At 37.7% G+C, this 24162-nt stretch overlaps 1 protein-coding gene across 1 annotated transcript in view; it reads left to right on the top strand.

The window, feature by feature from the left end:
• Positions 1 to 24162, top strand: part of PAPSS1 (3'-phosphoadenosine 5'-phosphosulfate synthase 1) — a 104982-nt gene that overhangs the window by 38256 nt on the left and 42564 nt on the right. The window contains exons 5-8 of the mRNA XM_023220152.2: positions 1402 to 1520; positions 17619 to 17732; positions 20699 to 20810; positions 22826 to 23031. Coding sequence (XP_023075920.1) covers positions 1402 to 1520; positions 17619 to 17732; positions 20699 to 20810; positions 22826 to 23031 — 551 coding nt within the window. The remainder of the gene's footprint in view (positions 1 to 1401; positions 1521 to 17618; positions 17733 to 20698; positions 20811 to 22825; positions 23032 to 24162) is intronic.

Genomic DNA, 24162 nt, shown 5'->3' with positions numbered 1-24162 from the left:
GACTACAGGCGCCCACCACCTCGCCCGGCTAGTTTTTTGTATTTTTAGTAGAGACGGGGTTTCACCGTGTTAGCCAGGATGGTCTCGAACTCCTGACCTCGTGATCCACCCGTCTCGGCCTCCCAAAGTGCTGGGATTACAGGCTTGAGCCACCGCGCCCGGCCTCCCCAGCCGTTTTCTTGTGACCCACTGCTAAATGGGAATACTGGTAATGCAGAAATTTTTTCTTGAGTTCAGTACTGCAGGGGATGCTTAGAAATAGGAAATAGAAAAAAATGAAATAAGTGGGCTGTAGGTTTGTAGTATATATTATTGAACTCTTTTGCTAGCTGTATTTCTTAATATTAATGGTAATGATTTTAAATTCATACATACCATTCTAACCTAAGAGTGACCTAAGCTTTCCAAGATAGAAAAGTCTTGAATGACTTACGTTGTGAGGTAAGGTCAGGGGTATAAGATAGGAATAGCCTATCTTTAACTCGGCTAACCCTCTCTGGAAAATTGTCATCTATTTGCTCTTTCCTTAGCATTTATATGGTAACACATATACCGTAGGAAAAAATCTAAATAGTGGTTATTACTAAAATTATATTTGATTGTGTAATTTATTTTGTGATCTATTTACTATCCTTATTTATGTTTAGTTTAAGCAAATAGTAGTTGATTTGACTGAACACTTGTTATCTGATGGCAGAAGAAGCCTGCAGAGCTTCAATTTGTCCACGGATAATTCTTACGAATATACTGGACAGATTGACTTAGTGTTTGTTTTTGCATTGAGAAGAAAATAATCTTGTCAGGTTTGGTTTTATGTCCATGTCCTGTAGAGAAATTGAGATGCTTTGGATCACCTGATATTAATTCCGTACATCTTCACAGGCAACTTGGGCATTTTCTTAAGACAAAAAAGAAAGAGAAAAGGTGACAAAAGTAGTAGAATTGATTCTTACTATTTGTGAATTCGATATTTATGCATTTGCCTACTTGACAAAATGTATTTATAATCTCCACATCAATACTCCTGGCACTTTCACGGTCAGTGCAGCACGTCTGACACACCTGACACAGTTCCCAGCGAAAATTGACAAGACAGCACTTTGCCTTCTGGGTTTAGTTCTCAAACCATAAACAGTTTTTCTTTGTGCAGCCTATTTGGTGCCACATTTTTTACATTTTTATGCTATTTTGGGTAATTTTGCAGTTTAAAATGGCCCCCAGTACAGGAAAAAAAAAAAGTTTAATTAGAAATCTCCCAAGAAAGACACTTCATTACTATAATCCTGTGACTTGGAGGACAGCGCAGATACTAACTTCAACGTAGCAGAGGTCTGCGCTGAAAAAACGAAGCAATTTTAATTTTATTTTCCATCCTACTCTGTTATCTGGTAACTTTCACAGGTTTCACTGGGATCGATTCTGAATATGAAAAGCCAGAAGCCCCTGAGTTGGTGCTGAAAACAGACTCCTGTGATGTAAATGACTGTGTCCAGCAAGTTGTGGAACTTCTACAGGAACGGGTAAGAGAAGATGAAAGAAGGAATCATTAGAGAAAAATTGTCTCTCTCTCTATTTTCCCCCTCCAAAAAAAAATGGTGGTGTTAATATTGAGTAACGTTTATATTTTAAATGCTTTGAAATGCCAACAGTGTTCTGTGTCTGTATGTCAGTGTGAGGTGTTGTGGGGAACACCATGAATGTGCAGTATATGAAATATCCCCATCAGTATAAACCTCAGGAGGCTTAGGAGTCAAACAGTCTTGTACTTTACCAGTAATTTTACTACAGAAAAATACCTAACAGAAAATCCAGCCATGATTGTTCAGTCCTGTAACTTGATAGTGTTATATTTTTCAATTTGAGGTATACAAAGTAGTTAACTTTTCTTAGACATTTAGAGCGCCCACATTTTCCTCGTGATAACATGATGATCTCCTTATGGGTGGATTCTAGAGAGGGACCTGTGGAGGATGTAAGTTTCTAGGACATAAGGAGCTTTGGGTGCCTGGGCATATGGAGGCATGAAGAGGCTTGATGTTCTCCAGGGTACTCAGGCCCAGTAACAAGTGCAGGGTTCCTTCAGACTTTAGTCTGGGTTTTTAGAAGTTTTCTTTCCCTTGTGCTTTGTCCATACTAACCTCAGTCCCCTTTCCCCTTTTCATTGGAGGGTCACATAGTTCACTGTAGTTGGAGAGGATCTGGCCTCTGTGTGGGTAGAGATCTTGGGTCAGTGATTACCCTGTCACCTTGTCATGCATCCACCCTTTGCTGTTCAGTCCTGACCTAGGGGTACACAGAAAATGAGGCATCATTTTTCCTCATTCCGTCCTAACAGCGGGTTTTGGAGTTCGAACCCCCCTTAGTCTACAAAATCCTGTAATAAACCTCTTTCATCTAATGTATCTTATAAACCTCTTTCATCTAGTCTGTCTTACTGGATATATTCAACATACAACTTTAAAGAAATTTCTTTGTCTGAATATATTATAAACATTTAGCCTTTGATTTTTTCCACATTATATCTACCAGGTAGATAATGTGGGACTTTCCTTCCTATTTGATTTATTTTATCCAAACATTGTAGCTGAATAAATATAAATAATGTAAATCAATATGCTCTGATGTTTTTCTCTGTATTTACTGTTCAGATATCATTATTTGCAGGTCACTGAGACCATCCCAGGAGGTTTTATGCTTCGTCATCTCTGCCTTCTAGGTTTCTTTTTAAATGACTTCTGCACTCTTGTTCTAATCCTATTGTTCTACTTTTAGCTTCCTTCTCGTCTCTCCAAAGCTGTCCCAGCATCCATTCTTTCATCATCCATCATCAACCACACATTGATTAAAAGCCCACCTCTGTAGATTTTACAGTCCTAGGTGCTGGTAATGCAAAGATTTATCAGCAGTGTCTCCATCCTTGAGGAATTTACATTATAAGTGATAGAAACAGACATAAGAGTGTTTAACTCCTAGGAAGTGTATTAGAAATCATGATTTCAGTTATGTCCATGGCATACTGGGAGGCACAGGGGAATGAATTTGGAAAGGCTTTTTATCAGTCTTTCTCGTCTGTTTGTTCATTTTTAGAAAATACTTTTACTGGGCATAGAATTCTGCATTGACAGATTTTTTTTCTTTTAGTGCTTTAAAGATGTTCCATTTTTTTTATTTGCTTCATTTCTGATGAGAAGTATAATGTAATTCTTTTCTTTCTTCCTCTGTGTGTTTTTTTTTTTTGTGTCTGAATTGAAGATTTTCTGTTACTCCTTGGATTTTAGTGGGTTTAATATCATGTGTCTAGGTCTTGTAGTTGATTTAGGTCTTTTTTCTTCCTGTTTAGAATTCCCCAACCTGCTTGGGTAGATACATATTTTTTTCATTAGTTTTTGAAAACTCTTGACCATTATCATGTTAAGTATTTCCTTTGCCTTTTTCACTCTTCTTCTGGTACTCTAGTTACCCATATGTTCAATAATATATGGTCCCACAGTTTTTAGATGCTGTGTTTCTTTCATCCCTTTTCTGTTAACATTTTAGCTTTGATAATTTCTAATAACTGATTTTTAAGTTTGCTGATTCCTTGTATCCAATCTATTGATATGCTCATAGAAGGAATTTTTAAATTCTGATAATCATTAAAAAACAGTTCTCATTATTTGACTTTTTTTTTTTTGACAGTATTCATTTTTCTGTTGAAATTCTCCATCTCTCCATGCATGCTGTCTACTTTTTCATTAGATCCTTTAACTCAATCCCAGTTAAAAAGTCCTAGATTGAGGATTGCTTGAACCTGGGAGGTGGAGGTTGCAGTGAGCTGAGATTACACCACTGCACTCCAGCCTGGGTGACAGAGTGAGACTCTGTCTCAAAGAAAAAAAAAAAAAATCCTGCCTTATGGTTTGAACATGTGTCTTATTTCTGAATCTCATTTTGTTGAGATTTCTTTGTCATATCTCTTGACAGTGGGTAGTTTTTCTTGCTTTTTGGTGTATCTTGTGATTTTTTGTGAATGCTGGACATTGTGTCTAGATGTACAGTAGAGATTGAGGTAGTGTTTATGTCATGGGCATGTTTCATTTTCTGTCATACTGTTATTGCAGTAGGTTGATTTAGCCCTCAGCTGGATTTGGCTGTCCTTATTCCTTTTGAAGTTATTCTTACTGCATCACAGGCTTCAAATTTCTGCAGTGGTGGGCTCTTCTACCTTGTACTTAGCATGGGGCCTGGCCTGCTCTTGGGTTTTTCTTAGTGTTCCTCCTTCATCCTCAGTGTTCCCTCTATACCTGTACCACAGAAGGAGTCTTCTTCCTGTTCGTCTCTCAGCAGCATACTGCTGTGGCTTATCACTTGGTGCTAGGCTCATGACTGGGAAGTGGTGATGATTCTCAGTTTCCTGGCCCAACTTCAGTCTAAGGTGTGACCTGTGCTCCTGAGTCTTGAGGTGGGTTTTTCTCAGTGCTTCTTCCTCTCCCTGCGTAACAGCTAATCTCTGCTTTCACCCTGGGAGGCTTGGAGGGGAGTTTTCTTTTCCTCACATGCATTTGCATGTTTTGTATCTGTTTTGTACTGGCTACCTGGTTTGTATGTATGCAGGATCTTGGGCCCAAAAGAATTTCCTTCATCTCCTTCTTTTTGGCAGACCATATTTGCTTCCACCCCTCCCCCAGAAACAGGACCCTGGGAAGGTTTGAGGGTTTCCTTTCCTTTTTCATTAGCTTAAGGCTTTTGTGGTTATGAGAGAAGGGTCTAGTGAGTGAGCATAGTTTTTTCCTGTGCCCCACTGAGGAAGACTCTTTGACCTCCTCCTGATTTATGTTCTGAGCACCTGCCATAGGCATGCTTGTGAGTGAGTTCAAGACCCCTTGTGTCTGGTACCCCCGTCCCCCATTGTACTAAACCTGTCACACTAGTCCACAGTCAGCCTTTAAAAGTTTTAAAGACATTTTAGCTCTTTTCCTCTTCCCTGCCTTTATTGTAGCCACCTCTTCCTCCCATGTTCTGCTAAAGGTAAGCAGTTCACGTGCCTGGTCTTTTCTTGGTGGGACTTGTCACTTGGAAGCAGTTCATCTCACTGCTTTTTTTCACCTCAGTTCTTCAGTGAGCTCAAGAAAGTTTATGGTTGTAGATTGGCTGGCCTTTTCAGCTGTTAGGTGATGCTGTCTTTTGAAATCTCTGTTTTGTTTTCAATGCATTGTTTATCCTTTCTCTTCAGTTTTACTCTGTTGCTGTTGTATATCGTTTTCTTAGAAATTTGTATAAAATTCTAGTTCTAGACATAGATATTAAATCCATCTCATTTTTATTGAAACTATAGTTCTAGTATTTTTCCTTTTCATTTTGATCGTAGTTTTGTTTGAGTTTTTTTGTATACTGAACCTATCTTTTTTTAATTTGAAATTTGCCATATCAGTGTTACAAAGTTGACCCTCTGTATCTGGGGTTCTGTATCTCTGGGTTCCACATTTGTGGATTCAAACAACCATGGATTGAGAATATTCAGGAAAATTAATACAACAATGAAAAAGAATACAAATTTTAAAAAGAAAACAATGTAACAACTACTTATATAACATTTACATTATATTAGGTATTATAAGTAATTCAGAGATGATATAAAGTGTGTGGGAAGATGTATGTAGATTGTATGTGAATGCTGTGCCATTTTATATCACTTGAGCATCTGTGGATTTTGGTGTCCTCAAGGGGTCCTGGAACCAATTCCCCTCAGATACTGAGGGATGGCTATACAGTTTTATTATTTGTTTTGATTTTTTAAATATCTAGTTAGTGATTCATAAGTGTTTTATAAAATCTCAGAAAAATGCACATATTTAATAGATACCATTTTATATAATTTTATGGGGCTTATTAATCTTTGACTATAAATTCCAGATAGTTCAGACATGTTTATGGGATTATTAAGCTTGATTTGTGTTGGATGCCACAGGTTTCTCCCACCTTCTTCCCGTCGTTCTCTCTTTAAATTCGTAATCACTTCTTTGGGGCCCTATTTAGAATAGTATCCTTTGGGTTTGACACTTTCCCTATGTATAAGCTCTTTTTTTTCTTTGGGGAGGAGGATAATTTTAAGTTTTTCTTGGAAAAAAAAAACAAAACAAAACTTGGTTTTGAGAAAATTTTGCAGCTCTTCACTTATTTTTTCACTAACGTTCTTCCTGTTCCAGGATTCAATCCAGGATTCCACATTGTATTCAGGGTTCAGTTGGTTTTTAACTATAATTCTGTATAATGAAAATACAGATTCCTGTGGTATTTGTGATGCACAGGACTTTACATCTTGCGGTTTTTTCTCTGATGGTTTAAAAACTGAAGGTAAATTGACACTGTGTGATTTTAGGATCATACTATCCCATATTCCCCTAACTGGTTACCACACCTCCAGTTCTGTGTGCCCTTTTGTCCATCCTATGATATTCACAAAATCATCTTTCTAAAGTGTAGTCTAAGCATTTCTCTTTTTTGCTCTAAAACACTTACTGATTTTCCCATTGTTTATGGAATTGAGACGATTTGTATGCCAGGTGTGGTGGTTCACACTTGTAATCCCAGCACTTTGGGAAACTGAAGCAGGAAGATTGCTTGAGGCCAGGAGTTCAAGACCAGCCTGGGCAACATAGTGAGATCCTGTCTCTGTCTCCGAAAATTTTTTTTAAAAAGTAGTCAGGTGTGGTGGCATGTCCCAACCATTCAGGAGGCTGAGGCCGGAGGATCTCTTGAGCCCAGGAGTTTGAGGCTGCAGAGAGCTATGATTGTGCCACTGCCCTCCAGCCTGGGTGGCAGAGTGAGGCCCTGTCTGAAATAAAAAAATAAAATAAAATAAAATACATCACTGAAAATAAGATAAAATAAAGAGGAGAGATGATTTGTGTTCACAATTCTTCATAGTTTGGTACTATTGCTTGTCTTATCTCTGTGGTCTTAGTTAATGCCTTTCTCCTAATTTATTTGTACCTAATTAATGATTATGCTAATTGTTCTTCCTTTCATATGGATACTAATCTATATTATGCCTGCTAGACAATCTGATGATTGGACAGTTTCATAGAAAAAGAAGGATAGATAAGAAATTAACATTTGCTGAGTCCTTATTATAAGGGACATATATATGTAGTATGTTGTCTTTTAAAATAACTTGTTCTGTTTATTTCAGTTGGAGAAATGGCCTTTTTTCCTAATGTAGCTTCCAGCCATCTCTCACCTGAATTACTGTGGTAGTTTTCCAAATGGTCTTTGTGTTAAGCTCTTTTCGTATGTTATTTAATTTTATTCATACAGTAAACATTTGAAGTAGTTCAGAGAAATGAAGAAACTTGTTCATGGACATGTTGGATTCTGCATCTAGAATTTCAGTCATTTTCTTACACCTCTGGCTTTTACTTTCAGGAGTGTTCTCCTTACACTTACGTGAGATGTAATTAAATCTACATCCAGTAAGGGATTCTGACTGTGTTCATTTAGGAGAGAGAAATTTTCTTTTGAAAAACTGTTAATTTTTATCTTAAAGGTGGGTGGTGACAAAAGAAGAAATGCAAATGCCTACTTAATTTGATAGCTTTCTTTTGGTGTCACCCTCCTTTTCAATGTTTGTTACGTGCTTTTCTGAATAAATGACTTCACTTCCCAATGAAAGCATGGCTATTTCTCTGTTGTACTTAGTTGATCTTTTTAGTTAATTTAATCGATGGTGCTATATGTGGTAGGCACTTTTGTGAACACTGGAGATGTGGCAGTGAATTAAGCAATAAACATTTCGGCCTTATGGACCTTAATGTTTGGTCTTCACCACTGTTATTTTGTTTATAGTGTATAGACTAGAATGACCATATATAGATTCATTTATTTCTCTTCTTTTATACTATGATGTAGAATTTTAAAATGCAATTGAAGTAAGAAATACACATATACACACAACTATATCTGGCATTTATTTTCTTTTGGTTGTTTTTCTCACTAAGTTGAATCCCAGTGGGCATTAGGGCACGTGGAGAAACCAGTGAATACCTGACATTCAGCTTAAAGTTTATCCTTAGACATGCCAGTTGTGCATTTGCCCACTGTACTTCATTGCAAAGTGACTTGCTATAATGTGTACTTTTCATATCGAACTGCCTCTATCCAGGGGTAGCAAATTCAGTTCATTCAACTTCATTGTTATCACAGACATTTGCTAGGTTTTCCAAAGGTGGGTTATGGGAGGACACACAGTACAATCTAAATATAGATGGGGAGGTGAAGGGGATGAATATATCACATACCATGTTGCTTTAAAGCAAGGAATAATAACTAAATCTATGTAGCTTTAGAGTATGTGTTTGGAGTAGGGAGGTGAAGGTTAGGGGTCCTACATTAACCAGCATTATGTAAAAGGATATATAAACATGTGTGCAGAAAGAGAATGCCATGGGCAGTATGTTAGGGTTCTCTAGAGGGACAGAACTAATGGAATATGTATATACACACACATATATATATATACATATATATACACACATATATACACATCAAATACACACACACACACACACACACACACACATATATATATATGAGTTTATTAAGTATTAATTTGCATGATCACAAAGTCCCACAGGAGGCCATCTGCAGGCTGAGGAGCAAGGAGAGCCAGTCTGAGTTCCAAAACTGAAAAACTTGGAGTCTGATGTTTGAGGGCAGGAAGCATCCAGCATGGGAGAAAGGTGTAGGCTGGGAGGCTAGGCCAGTCTCTTTTTTCACATTTTCCTGCCTGTTTGTATTCTAGTCGTGCTTATAGCTGATTAGATGGTGCCCACCCAGATTAAGAATGGGTCTGCATTTCCTAGCCCACTGACTCAAATGTTAATCTCCTTTGGCAATGCCCTCACAGACGCACCCAGGATCAGTAGTTTGTATCCTTTCCATCCAATCAAGTTGACACATGGTATTAACCATCACAGGCAGAGATGGAGACCATCAATAGTAACTTATCAGTTGAACTCTTACTATGTGTTAGGCCCTGTGTTAGGTACTGCAGTGGCATTATTGCATCCAATTTACATTGAAACTGATAAGTATTTATAATTAGCTTCATTTTGCTGATGAGGAAACAGATTCCAGAGGTGAAGTTATTTCTCCCAGATAGTTCAGTTAGAGAGAGTGAGGTTTGCACACAGTTCTGATTGATTCTGCAGCCTACACACTCATGTTGCTACTACACTGCCTTTACTAGTATCCAGATTCTTTCCATTTCTAGTTTATTTCTGAAATAGAATCTTTTCTCGGACTCTCTTTCACATTCCTTGATCAGTTGTTCCTTAACTGTAGTTGGGATTAAGAAATGGAAGAGGCATGGGCATTTCGTTGACCTTAGAAAGATTATTTCTTGAGTACTTTTAAAGTACTCGAGCAGGTCAAAGACAACACTATCTGGGTTGGAAAGAATGTTCATTAAAGAAATAAACTGCTCATACCTGTGCCCAGCTAGTGTGAAATGCTTGTTCTGCGTAAGCGCAATAAAAAAGGTGTTTGTAGGTTATCTACTTTTCCTTGGAAAGAGGCACATTTTGCCTAGTGAATTATGATTTATGTAAGTCCTAAAACATAAATCTAAGTGGTAAAGGGTTATACTATCTATAATGACAACTTTATTTCTAAAATAAGCTAAGTACATTTTACCCCCTTTTCAAGCTTAGTTTTTTAAAGACTCTTGAAGACTGTTTTCCTCACAATAACCAGTTTGTTTAATCTCTGATATCATCTGGTATCCAATGATTCAATTTAATTTTGACCCTAGCTATCTGGAGTTAGCTCAGCCCTCACAGGTTAAGGGCTCACTCCTATACACTGCCCTATTTTAGATCCCAGCCCAAATGGGGTGCCCAGACTACCCACTTTCTTGCCTGGCTGATTATAAATCCAAGATTTCCTACCTCTCTACCTTGTCCCCACACCAGGTTTGATCATTGGCTAGGACAACTCACAGAACTCAGTAAAATGCTTTATTTGCTACTCCCAGTTTCTTATAGACTCAGTAACAGCCAGATGGAAGAGATGTGCAGGGAAGGGGTGGCAGAGCTTCCATGCTTTCTCCATGATCTTCAACCCCACCCCCAACCCAGTACCTCCGTGTGCTCACCAGCCGGGAAGCTCTCTGAACCCCATCATTTAGAGGTTTTTATGTAGGCTTTAAGTTGCACGTTTGATTAAATCATAGGCCATTGGTGATTGAACTCAATCTCTCTAATGCCTTTCTGCTCCCCAGAGGTCAGGGGAGAAGAGTGAAGCTGAAAGTTTCAACCCTGTAATGGTGACTTGGACTTTCTGGTCCCATTCCCCATCATGAAGCTGTCTAGGAGCCCTTCAGCCAAGAGTCCTCTCCTCAGCACTCCAGAGACACATTGATCACTTAGGGGATTTCAAGTGTTTTAGGAGCTCTGTGCCAAGAACTGAGGACAAAGACCAAACACTGTATATATTTCCCATTGTATACCACTTCTTATTAGAGAGAAGAAAGTACTATAGTCTGGGACTTCCCAGAGAATGAAGGTGTTTGAAAAGCACCGTCTTCATGGAAATAATAGTGGTAGGTAGAGTTTGCTTTTATCTGTTGCTCTGTATTCCTTTGGAGAGACTCTTCGGAAGTGAGTTGTAACTGGAAGAGTTTAATGTTCTTCAGTAAGATACAGTATTTATTTCATTGTCCAAGAAAAATGTTTTTAGTATGCTGTACAATGGATAATATAGGATGATGGGTCCTTTGGTTACCATGGGTACTTTACATAAAGTTAAGAATTCTCTGTCATTTTCTTTCTTTCTTTCTTTTTTTTTTTTTTGAGACAGAGTCTTGCTCTGTCACCCAGGCTGGAGTGCAGTGGCCGGATCTCAGCTCACTGCAAGCTCCGCCTCCCGGGTTTACGCCATTCTCTCGCCTCAGCCTCCCAAGTAGCTGGGACCACAGGCGCCCGCCACCTCGCCCGGCTAGTTTTTTGTATTTTTAGTAGAGACGGGGTTTCACCGTGTTAGCCAGGATGGTCTCGATCTCCTGACCTCATGATCCACCCATCTCGGCCTCCCAAAGTGCTGGGATTACAGGCTTGAGCCACCGCGCCCAGCCGTTCCTCTGTCATTTTCTAGGTTGCCTTCTCTTTCACTGTGACTATGTAATATAATCGGGATAGATAAAGTGGTCATTCATATAAAGGCTGCATTTCTCAGCATTTTCTCACAGCATCTTCACTTTCTTTGTTTGGTATGTATTTAAGAAAATAGAAGACACTAACAAATCAGGATTTTTTATTTTTCTAGACCCTAAATTGGTCACTAGATGGCCTGCTAGTATTGCATTTTAACTTGGCTTGTTATGCCATAAGGAAGTAGACTTCTTGCTGCTGGTTTTAATCTAAAGTGATATTTTAAATACTGTTTTAAAATCTACCAGGAACTCTAGATTTACTAGTGCTATAAATTATTTAAAGGTTTGTCTTTTTAAGAAATGGTGGTTTAGTGCTCTAAGTGGGTTTTATGCTGCACATAAAAGCCAGACTTTGCAGCTTAGTTTTAAAGTGTTGCCAGAATGTCGTTTGGTGTTCATACTTTGGATGCATGTAGTTTAGATAATAGAAATTTAATAGTTACATAAAAATATGAATGTGCCCTTGTGTTCAAATCTGTTGGGCAGATTTGGCTCAAGAAAAAAGTACAGAAAGTATTTAAAGGAAAAGTTAAAATGTGGAATCATTGTATTAACATGTTCAGAGTTCTTTAGGAAGATTAAAATGAGAAGCGAGAGCTACCACTTTCATGTAGTGTGTGTTGTTTGCCCTGCCTGCCAGTTTCTAGGTGAAAACAAAAACAGTTGTCTGTTTTTGGATACAACATATGTTAGATCTTAGACTGTCAAAGTCAAACAAAAAACGTTCTGGGTACCCTGTGTTACATTTTAAAATTAAATTAATACTTATAAATTTATAATATCTCTAGACTTACAGGTTACAGAATTCACCTTTCATTAATAGTAGAGTATGGGTCGTTTACTGATCCCCTGCTCAGGAGGACTCCTAGGACCTCCCTGAGCCCCCTTCACCCTTCAGTGCTGGGTGACTGGAGCCTTTCAGATTGGAGGTGAGGTGTCCAGGTATGAGCAGACTTTTTCCTGGCCTGGCTTGTGATCAATTTGTGTTTTAAAGGACATTTCATGAAACAAAGAGTTTTATATGTACAAATTGAAGAAAAGCACGTTGTTTCTAATAGCTCTGTCTGTGGAAATCCCAATGAATCCCAAATAAAGTGGATAGCTTATGTGGCAGGGACTTCAACTTTCTGTTGTCCAGATATCTTGTCTCACTTTGAGGTGGTTTTGCTCCTTTCAGATGTTTAGTAGTGGTTTTGGAAACTGAGATTTGTCACTGGACTGTGCTAGAAGCTGGCAGCATCTGCATGTTTAAGATTCTTATTATATTCCTGTTAGAGACTGAGTCCTTTTGTCTTTACACATAGAATCTGTGTATAACACATTTCCACAGACTGAGCAGATGCTCCCAGTTCCTCTTGATTCATGCTATTTTTGCATTAATTCCCAAAACATTCACTCTATGTATCTTTTTTAGAAGAGGAAAACAGTAGCATCCTTTTGAATGTTTATTTTGGCATTGGTTAGGTATCAGAAGAATTTTATATTGAAGTTATGAGGCTAAAATCCATTTAAAAATATTGTTGGTGTGAATTTTGAAACGGGAAGAGTTTCATGAAATGCTTCTAATGAAAAAGTTATTTTGACTCAAAAACAAAATAATGAAAAAATTTCCTTTCTTGAAAAGAAAGTGGTTATAACCTTTGTTAATACATGTAAAGTAGCACATTAATAAAAAATTTATGCTCAATTATGAATAACTTTATTAGTGCACAAAACATTTCAGTAATTTGATGGGGCGGGCTTACGGTATAGATATTGTCCTTTTCGTGTTCAAAATAGTTACCTTGGAGATAGATTTGATCGCAAATTATTTGTACTTTTTTTTTAACTTGGGGATATGGTTGGAAGGTAATGGTAGACATCTAGACATCATCTATGGAAATATTTGTTAGTGCAGAGTTCTTATTTGGAATATCTCTTCAGAGGAAGCACAGATGCACCTGAGTGTGCTCTAGGTGTTGTGGGGGCTTCGGGGTGGAGGGAAGAGAATAGCCCCAGCCCTGTGCCTGGAGCATTGCGGTGGGCCATGCACACTGCTGCTGGTCTTCAGTCTTTGTGAGCTGAACTAGAGATGCTGGTTTAGGAAACCAGCTAAACATGCCTTGTTGTGGCTGGTAAAAATCAGAAGATGTGTCTGCTGCATGCTTTCCTCTGCTTCTCTAGGATTGTGACAATTTTCAGCAGTAAACCTGGGGGAGACTAGTCAAGCCCCATAATCAGCGTACAAAAAGATATCCCATCCTTACAATATACATTTCAGAGATGGCAAAGAAAGTTTTATATAGAGTTTTTCTTATCATTGAAGTTGAGAATGAGATTCTTTTCTTCTCTGGAGTCCTTTGTCATTTGTTCCCAGGCTGTGTATCCTGCTAAGTGATACTCAGTAGTGGAAATGGAGGTTCTTGATTATTCACAGTGGCAGGGTTTGGAACAGTCGGTTGCAAATGGCTTACTTGTCTTTAGTAGAACTGTTTAGGCCTAACTGAAATATTGAATATCTTTTATTTTTCTCTAGAACCTTGGCAACGCATTGAAAGATCACATGCTGATTAAAAACTTGGGAATTATGTTTAATAAAATCATGAAAATAAGAAAAATTTGTGTGACAAAATACTTAATACCTTAGTTTTCAATATTTCTCAACTATATGACCTTGGAAGATATAGTCTAGTTTCTTGGACTTCAAGTCACTCATCTGTGAAGTGGGAAATAATTAAAGTGCCTGTCTCAGGATTGTGCAGAGGATTCTATGAGTTGATATATGCAGAGGGCTTAAACAGTTCCTGGCATGTAGCAAGTGTAGTCGAATTATTGAGTATTCTTTTTGTGTTAAGTCCATTGAAAGACAGTATTGCAGGGATTTGGGTCAAGTCGTTGACCTCTCTTGGGCCTCGATTTCCTCTGTAAAGAGGGGATAGCGGTAGTTTCTTCTGCCTTCATAAGTAGGACTGTGTGAAGATTAATGGATTAAAATTCACATGAAGCCTTTAGAACAACGTGTGGTGTTGTAGTCAGTTCTCACTAATGTTATCCTCCACTGTTCAGGTACTTTAAGTCACTAGATTGTCACAACAGTCCCGTAACATGTATGTGTGTATCTTTTTGTATTTTTTTTTTTTAAACAACTGGGGAGACACGTTGTAAGATGCTTAAGATTGCACTCTTAGAATTGGAACTCAGATCTTAAACAGCCTCTGCCCTCTTTTTTTACTTCATATTGTTAGTGATAAGAATATTGGAAATAACTGACCCCTGTTGCTTTTTGTATCTTGTTGGTTTTGAAGATGTTATGTCCCTGAAGCTTTGTGATTATGTAAATATGTAAGTGTCGAGTGAAACCGTATCATACTCTTCCTCACAAAAGTCCTAATGAGTGCCTGACTTTTTGTGTAACTTGTTATGTTTAGTGTTTTCTCCCCCTCCTATAGAGGATTTCGATTCTTTACTTTGTAGCTGCAGAGAATCTGTATGCCTCAAGGCATCTTTGGAGGCTTTACATATCCAAGAAGCTAATTGAACATACGGAATGTATGTGTAGTTCACTTAATGCACATCATATTGTCATTCCAGGAAAAATTGACTCTGAATTTTTATTTTCTACTTGAAATAATAGGCTTTGTACAGACTGCTAAACTACCATTTGTCCTGTGATGTGCCTATGGATGGAGACCAGATCAAAGGGAAGATAGAAAAATGGCAATGATAACCATATCTGGGATACAGGGTGATTTGTTTTTCTCATTCCCAAGTTCTCTTTGCTGCTATTTTATAATTTAAAATAGATGTATTAAAATAATTCTGGAGTTGGAAGATAAGCTATATCTCATGCTAGATTTAAGGAAGAGTCCTTTTTTTTTTCTATATGTGGTTTCCCCTCCTGGTATTATGTATAAACTATGTGTATTTACTTGTCACTGCTTTGAACTCCTTGGTAAAATTTAAGACATGCCCTCTATAGTGTGGGTTCATTAGAAATAATCTGCCCCATTAGTGCATGGTTGTATCATTCATATTTGTATCTACAAAGAGCACATAGAAGCAGCTGATGGAGCATTCTTCCTTCACCATTATTTTTTAATGCCCTCATGTATTATTTACCCTCAGTAAACACAATAGTTAGCTTTCGGCTATGGGTGCCTGCTGGAAGCTTAATTGCAGAAGACTTGGCAGGTATATGAAGCGTCTAATGCTGTGCCGGGTTTGTGCCTTACCCACTTTCCTGCTTTCCTCCTGTGAACAGTGAGACCCTAGAGGGACAAGGGGCCTCCAGAAAATATCGTTCATGTCTGCACCCCAGGAGCAGTGCAGCTGACTGAATTTGCTATTGTGTATAGCAGTGTTTATTTCTTGTCTGTCTTTTGATTTTAACATTTCTTTTTCTTTTCCTTGATGTTTATTCTTCTTTTATTTATTTATTTTTTTAATTATTAGAAAGGACAAAGACTTTGAATTTATCAGTAGGAGGAGCCTGATTTCGGCATATATTTAGCCATTGCTGAACTGTCTCTTGTTCCGTCTTTGAGGAAACAGGATGTGTGAGAAAGTAGGAGAAATGTAAGATAATAGTTCTTTTTAGGTTTTCAGAACCCATAGTTGTTGATTGATTGAGTGGTAGCACCTAGGTCTATCATGAAGTCATCTGGCTTTGATTGACACATCTGCCCTTTTTTTTTTCTACTGAACATGTCATGTAAGATCAAATATAAATTGAAGTTTCTTTCTAAAGAACATCTATTCCTCAGGAAAAATAGTGGAGAATGTCCTTAAAAATCCAGTTCTTTCATCTTGAATTACATTTTTTGTTGTTTTGTATTGTTTAAAAAAAAAAAAACAGACTTTTTTAAAGAGAAGTTTCAGGTTCACAGCAAAATTGATGTGATGTAGTTGGAATCATATAGTCTGTACCCTTTTCAGATTGGCTGCTTTCACTTAGCAGTTCTCACTTAAGGTTATTCCCTGTTTTCATGGCACTCATTTCTTCTTAGATTTGACTAATATTGCATTGTCTAGATGTTCTACAGTTTTTTATTCACCTACTAAAGGCAAATTGTTGCTGTCAACTTTTGGCAATTCTGAACAGAGCTGCTTTAAACACCCTGTGCAGATTTTTGAGTGGAGGTACGGTTTCAACTCATTTAGGTGAATATCAAGGAGTGAAGTTGCTGGTAAAAGTATATTTAGTTTTGTAACAAACTGTCAAAATGTTTTCCAAAGTGGCTGTACCATTTTGCATCCCCACCAGCTATGAACAAGGGTTCCTGTTGGGTTCCTGTTGCTCCACATCCTTGGCAACATTAGATGTTGTCAGTGTTTTGGATTTTGGCTGTTCCGATAGGTATATTGAGCTATCTTGTTTTGATTTGCAATTTCCTAATGACGTATGATGTTGAATATCTTTTCATATGCTTATTTATAATCTGTATCTTCTTTGGTGAGATGTCTATTCAGGTCTTTTGCCCAGTTTTAAATTTCGGTTGTTCATTTTCTTATTGGTGAGTTTTAATTGTTTATTTTGTATATTTTTGGATAACAGTCCTTTATCTAAAGATACGCCTTTTGAGTATATTTTTTCTCCCAGTCTTTAGCTTATCTTCTCATTCTTTTGAGAATTACTTTATTTTGAATAACAAAGTGTTGGACACATCTATGAAAAGCCCTCCATCAGTGCCAGTTTTTCGTGGTTGTAGAGGTTACCTGACAGATTTGTTTTAAAACAAATTAAAGTGATTAAACACATTTAGTAATTATTCTTGGGGATATGTCAAGTGTTGTGAACAAACCTTGTAAAGAGCTCCTAATGAGCAGTATGTAGATGGTTGTTATCACAAATATGTACTTGTGGTATAAATGGGGAAAAACACCATCCCAGTGTTTTATAAATGAGTACATGGAGCTTGGATAAAAATTCCAGGCTGCATTTCATGTGGGATCAAAAAGTTCTGATTTTCAAACCACAGTGGTGGAAGTAAAGCTGACATTCTAGACTACTGGGTTGCATGGGTAAAAGGTGGCTCTCCTGACAGTGGTGATAAAGGTACATATAAAAGCTGGAATGAAATGGTTTCGTGATATGGTAAAGATAATAAGTGTGATGGTTCAGGTGGTTTTTGTTTGCTTGTTTCCAAATTCTTTTTGTTGTTACCTCTTACTTGAGGCCACCTCTCATTTGTAGTTGCCTGATTTTGACATATGTAGTATATTTTAGGAATTTATTATTTCCCAGTAGATAATGGGACATTGTGCTTAATTACTTCTTGTATGTGGGATACTATCTGCTTGAGAGTATTGATTGAGGGGAACATAGCACTCACAGCCTTCTTTTATGCTACTTTTTGGTTTCATTTTGAGAGATTTTCTTCATTAAGATACCCTTTGGTGAACTCTAAATTCTTGAATCAAACATTTAAATTGTACTCCTGTTGTTATATAGGATATTGTACCTGTGGATGCATCTTATGAAGTAAAAGAGCTATATGTGCCAGAAAATAAACTTCATTTGGCAAAAACAGATGCAGAAACATTACCAGCACTGAAAATTAACAAAGTAAGTTCTTTGTTGCTTTTCACACCAAGTGATACAGCATTATGTACAGTAGTTTGTTAAATTTTGTGATTTACAGCAGTATTTGAGGCCCGGCGTGGTATTAGCTGGGGGGCAAAGATGTTGTAGTATATATCACAATTTCTAAGGGTGGGGAATGTGTTTAATTTGTACAGCCACGTTCCCAAATTACTATGATTTTGATTTGCTTTGAGTAATATTTATTTATTTTGAAATATCAAAGAACAACTATTATATGAGATCTTTAGGCATATCAGAAATAATGTGTCCTAAAAGGTCAAGAAATACTAATCCATAGTTATTAAGTAAACATTCTCCCCTTCAGACATGTTTTCTAATCTCTTGCCAAAATTTGACTCTCTCCATCTTATATTGTTAAGAATAATTTTATTGTGTATCTTAGCTCTGATGATATCATCAGCTGTCTTTCCCAATACAACTGCTTAGTTAAGCATGATGAGAATGGAAACTATAACTTTATCATTTTCAAATCTTAGAGAATTTTAAGTTGTATAATTTATGTATACTTAAAAAAAAGGGAGATTAAAAGTAAGTGTTTGGACTAGAAGCTGGATTCCCCATCCTTTCTTTTAATATAGTAAAAACCCAAAATACCCAGGGAAGTGCCACATCTGAAAGTAAGGAGAAAGGAAAACAAAGCAAAACTTCTAGGCTTGAAGAAAGACTCTTTAAGTCATTACTGAAATCCCTGATGGGAGTAAATTATATTGGTGCACTTTATGTGTGTGATTGGGTCTCTGACCAGAAACCAGGACATCCCAGGGAGTGACAAGAAGGGAGAACTACAGAGCAGAGCAGCCCAGGATGTGAACTCTTACAAAAGAATAACAGAATTTGTTGCTTACAGACTGCATGGAGTGAATACACGCAGATAAAGGCAGAGAGAAGAAGAAGGAGAATGAATGACTAAAAATTTACATGTCAGATTCTAGAATCCAGAAAGACAGTAGATTTTTCTAAATGGAATGTTTTTTCAATTCATTGGTTCTCAAATTTCTTCAGTTGGCAGAGCATCTGGAAGGCACACTGCTGTTCTTTGTACCTCCTCACATGCCCTGTTTCTAAGTGTGGTAGCATTGGAGTTAGGGCTTCCATATAGGAATTTTGAGAGGACACAGACTTTCAACCCCTAACAGATACCATCTAGAATTGAATTCCAGTAGAAACAAGTAGTAGCCACCATCAGAGGTTTTGGGAAAAAAAATTTCTCCATGAATACAGATTTTTTCCTGTGAATTGAAGCAGGAGAATACTTTACCAGTATTTGATTTTGCAGTGGAACACATTGGCAAACATACTCTGGGAGTAAAGAGTAGGCTGCATTTTACTGCATGCCACTCGGCCAGGTGCTTTATTTTCTCATTGGAGAGCCACTGCTGTATGCCCAGTTAAAAAATGAGCATATCCAGCTTACATTAACGATAAGTACGTTGTTCATTGATCCTTTAACTTTCTGTTGGGATATGCTAGAAATCTCAAAGTTCAAGAAATAATAGTCTTGCAAAATGAAGAGTACTCTGTCATGGATAAAAGAGACTTTTCTTGGAAAATATTTTATTTAAATTTTCTCCTTTTTTTTGGAGACAGAGTCTCGCTGTGTTGCCCAGGCTGGAGTACAGTGGCTTTCCTTTTTTTTTTTCTTAGCAAGACCACAGAATAGAAGGTACTTAATTCCATACACCTTTTTTTTTTTTTTTTAGAATACAGAGAATACAGTACTTTATGGTCACTTTTTTGTGAGTAACTTGATGGACCAAGGCTCTTCTTATTTATTGTATGTCAAGTGACCTCAGCCAATATTTCCCTTTTGAAGTTTAAATGGTCTTAGCTGGCCAGTGGGGCGATGCCTGTGTCTTTCCAACAAGAGTTTGTTAATCTTGGAAAGATTCCTTGCTTTCTGGCTCAGCAAGATGTTCCAGGCTCACTTTGTACCTTCTAGTCCTATAATTGGACTCAGCCTTTTCTCCAACCAGCCCTAGTTTCTTTTGGAGACCATAAGCTGTGTGCTTGGGTGCACTGTAGAGGTACCAAACTGTCAAATAAAATGCAGCTTTACAGATAAAGTCGAAGTCTTCTTGTGAAATGATGATGCCATCATTTTACATTTCCCTGATGATTTATGAGAACAACCATCTTTTGCATACATGTATTGGTCATTTGAGTTTCCTTGTCTCCCAATGACTTTTTTTTTTTTTTTTTTTTCTGAGACATGGTCTCAGTCTACTGCCCAGGCTGGAGTGCGGTGGCGTGATCTCAGCTCACTGCAACCTCTGCCTACTGGGCTCAAGCAATTCCCGGCTCAAGCGATTCTCATGCCTCAGCCTCCCAAGTAGCTGGGACTGCAGGCATGCACCACCACACCTGGCTAATTGTATTTTTAGTAGAGACTGGGTTTCATCATGTTGGCTAGGCTAGTCTTGAGCTCCTGACGTCAGGTGATTTGCCTGCTTTGGCCTCCAAAGTGCTGGATTACAGGTGTGAGCCACCTCATCTGGCCGTAAAGTTTCTCTTGGTTAAGGACAGTGGTTATCAAAGTGTTAGATCATCACTGTTAGCATTTTCTGGGAACATTTTAGAAATACACGTTCTTGGTCTCCACAGCAAGCTGACTGAATCAGAAACTCTGCAGGTGAAGCAATCATCATTTCAGCAAGCTTTCCAGGGGTTTGAGGTAAAGGTTGAGAACCATAAGTTTAGGAGACACTGTCCTTAATTAGAAATACTTGGAGGCCTAATGTTATTTAAATTTAATAGGAGAAGGAAATATTTTCCTAGTGCCCTTATTCTTTGTTAGTTTGGTATAATCTATACTCATCCTTACACTATTTGTTTCCATTGCTTTCAAAATTAAATTCCTGAAGATCATCACTGCTTTTGCTCATATATACATGCAATAGAAAATTTTGCTTTACTTTCAAATTTACTAGGTGGATATGCAGTGGGTGCAGGTTTTGGCAGAAGGTTGGGCAACCCCATTGAATGGCTTTATGAGAGAGAGAGAGTACTTGCAGTGCCTTCATTTTGATTGTCTTCTGGATGGTAAGACATTTTACATTCAAAATTATATTATATATGGCAGAGAAATTACATAATTGCAGAGATTTGTCACTGTTTACAAATAGTAGTAGGGTAACATCTTAGTAGAGGTAGCATTATAAGACTAAGTTATATCAGTACCAAATGCTTTATTTAAGTGAATCGTGATACCTCATTTTTGTTTTTCCCTTTCCTGACTCTTATTTATGTTAGAGAGAGAGAGAAATCTGGGGATCAGGGCTGAGGATGGATTGTAAAACACATACAGTTATTCTATACTGTTTTTGCCTGATCACTGTGGAAAGCTGCTTCCCACCCAGGGCATGTATGTGCTGCTTTTTGTAGTACTGAAGCTTATGTCAAATTTGAGCCTTCTAATGAGGAATTGTGGAGTCCTAGTTAAGAAATTCTGAAATATGTGGCTAAAAATGTGGTCCTTTCTATTCTTTTAAAACATTAGCAAAAAATTGTCAAAGAAATTGATGTTGGCTAGGCGTGGTGGCTCACGCCTGTAATCTCAGCACTTTGCTGGCTGAGGTGAGTGGATCACCGGAGGGGAGTGGATCACTTGAGGTCAGGAGTTCAAGACCAACTTGGCCAACATGGTGAAACCCTGTCTCTAGTAAAAATACAAAACTTAGCTAGGCGTGGTGGTTTGTGCCTCTAATCCCAGCTACTTGGGAGGCTGAGGCAGGAGAATCGCTTGAATCTAGGAAGTGGAGGGTGTGGTGAGCCAAGATCATGGTGCCACTGTACTCTAGCCTGGGCGAAAGGACGAGACTGTCTCAAAAAAAAAAAAAAAAAAGATGTCCAACATATTATCATTATAATCCAGCAGCCTTTAACTTTATGTTGTATACTGTTGGTAAGATTAATTTACTACCTTATGAAAATATTTTTAAATGTCACAGAACCTTACTATAATTGCTACCAAGTTTTTTTGTTTTGTGACTTCTTTTAACTGGGTGGTAAAATAGATATTAGAAAACATAATTCCTAATCATTCTTCTCAAGAAACTTTATCACAAGAACATGAAGATTAAATACTGCATTATGATTTTCTTCCTTGGAACTAATTGCAGAGTCTTGTGGACTACCTCCTTTATAATGATTTAGTCTTGGGCTTGGTGCAAATCTAACTATTCATTTTCCATGTTACACTTTACCTACTGGTAGTAATTTAAAAAGCAGCCGAGCAGTTATCATTACTCTCATTGACATCTTTTGTTCAAAGAAGATATGCCATGATGTCCAAAAATATGATTTCTTTGGTATATAAATAGTCCAAATATGAATATGAGAGCACATTTTGTTTTTCTAACCTATAGATGAGGAGTAGAAAAAGGATTTTTACAGCTTGCAAGATTGCATGCTGAGACTGTGCCTTTAGTATCACTGACAACACATTTTGGTTTAAATGCAACCATTACTGTCTTTATTTCTTGGTTAGTGATAGCGGATATCAGTTTGAATTTGACTGTATTAAAAAAAGACTTTTTGGATAGTTCTGTCTTCCTATCTCAAGGATACTCAAGTATACTTAATCAACTTATCACATAAATTGTAGTTATTATGTCATCCTGTTATCAACAAGGATTTAAGTTTTTCCTGAAAAGGCCCAGAAACATAGTTCTTTGTCTGTTTCGTATATTGGAAAATTGGAAATGCACAATATATATTTGGTGATTTTAGGCTTAACCAGCTGATTCTTTCTTGTTAAATAGTTTGTTTTACTTATGTAATTCTATACCAAAATGTTGTACCCAAAGACAATTTGATTCTTTTAATTTTTGCTGTTCTTTTTTTTTTTTTTAACTTCTGAGCTCATTGCTTATTGTCCCTGTTCCTTGTAGCTTGTTCTGTCTTTCGTTTTTCTGTGCCAGGTACCAGTTGAATACTGTCACTGGACCCACAGCCTTTTATTATTTGAAAAGTGTCCCCTGAAGTGAAAGGTGGATCTAAGTAAAGCCTGTTGAGTAATCCAAGCTGTGTGCTTCATATTCTTTTGTGCTCTGCAGGAGGTGTCATTAACTTGTCAGTACCTATAGTTCTGACTGCTACTCATGAAGATAAAGAGAGGCTGGATGGCTGTACAGCATTTGCTCTGATGTATGAGGGCCGCCGTGTGGCCATTCTTCGCAATCCAGAGTTTTTTGAGCACAGGAAAGAGGAGCGCTGTGCCAGACAGTGGGGAACAACATGCAAGAACCACCCCTACATTAAGGTGCTGAAAAAAACTCGCTGCATTTTATCTTGATTTGCCAGTGACATTTATGCTGAAATGTGGGCATTTTCTGTGTATTGACTTTTCATTGGAATTGTTAATATCTTGCAGAAGAGATTGGACCTTAGATTAGTGCAATGAGTATTTATGCTCTTGTCATTTTGGTCCAGATAAATATTTATTCAGCAAACATATTTTAAATCTCTATTATATACATGGCACTGAGCTAGGTGCTGATGCTGGGAATGCAGGGCCAGGGACACCACCGGCACAGTGTTTCAGCTCTTGGAGTATACAGTCTTGTCGTATGCTTAGGCATGTACTTATAATGAGCATGTGAGGTAGAGGCTAAGGGAGCCTTCACCAGGGTGGTTTGATGTGAAAGCAGTGAAATATAATTTCTCATCAAAGTACCTCATTTATTTTATGTGTATGTTGTATGTGAAATGTTATTGAAGTCAAATTTCTGTCAGTTGTTAGGTGTGTTAAGGTAGACTGAGAAAGAAGCTGGGCGCGTTGTTGGCACATAAGCCAAAGCCTTATGGGGAAAAGGAGGGCTGGAGCTGCCTTGTGAAGATGAACAGGTCCTGGAGGGTAATAGCTCCTCCTTTCAGATGCAGGGAAAGAAAGTAGTAAAATTGTAAGAAATTTGAGGTGGTGTGGAGATTGGAAGGCATGAATTTGTATCTAACTCAATGATCATTAATTCTTCAAAAGGTTAGGATTGGAGAACACAGAGTGTGGGGTGACCGAGGGCTACAAATTGTTCTGTTAATCAATGTACAATAATAATGAAAAGAATGTTTTTGTTACTTGAAAAGGTATAATTATTCGCATTGCTTTTGTTTGCCTTTCATATGTAAAGATAGTTATTTCACAAGTTTTCTGGGAAATCACAAAATTGACTCTAATTTTATAGCATTTCTTTTTTTTTTTTGAGATGGAGTTTCGCTCTGTCGCCCAAGCTGGAGTGCAGTGGCCGAATCTCAGCTCACTGCAAGCTCGCCATTCTCCTGCCTCAGCCTCCCGAGTAGCTGGGTCTACAGGCGCCCGCCACCTCACCCGATTAGTTTTTTGTACTTTTTAGTAGAGACAAGGTTTCACCGGGTTAGCCAGGATGGTCTCGATCTC

Source organism: Piliocolobus tephrosceles, chromosome 3 (assembly GCF_002776525.5).
Source record: "Piliocolobus tephrosceles isolate RC106 chromosome 3, ASM277652v3, whole genome shotgun sequence".
Classification (NCBI taxonomy): Eukaryota; Metazoa; Chordata; class Mammalia; order Primates; family Cercopithecidae; genus Piliocolobus; species Piliocolobus tephrosceles.
This window is presented reverse-complemented; position numbering and strand designations above follow the sequence as displayed.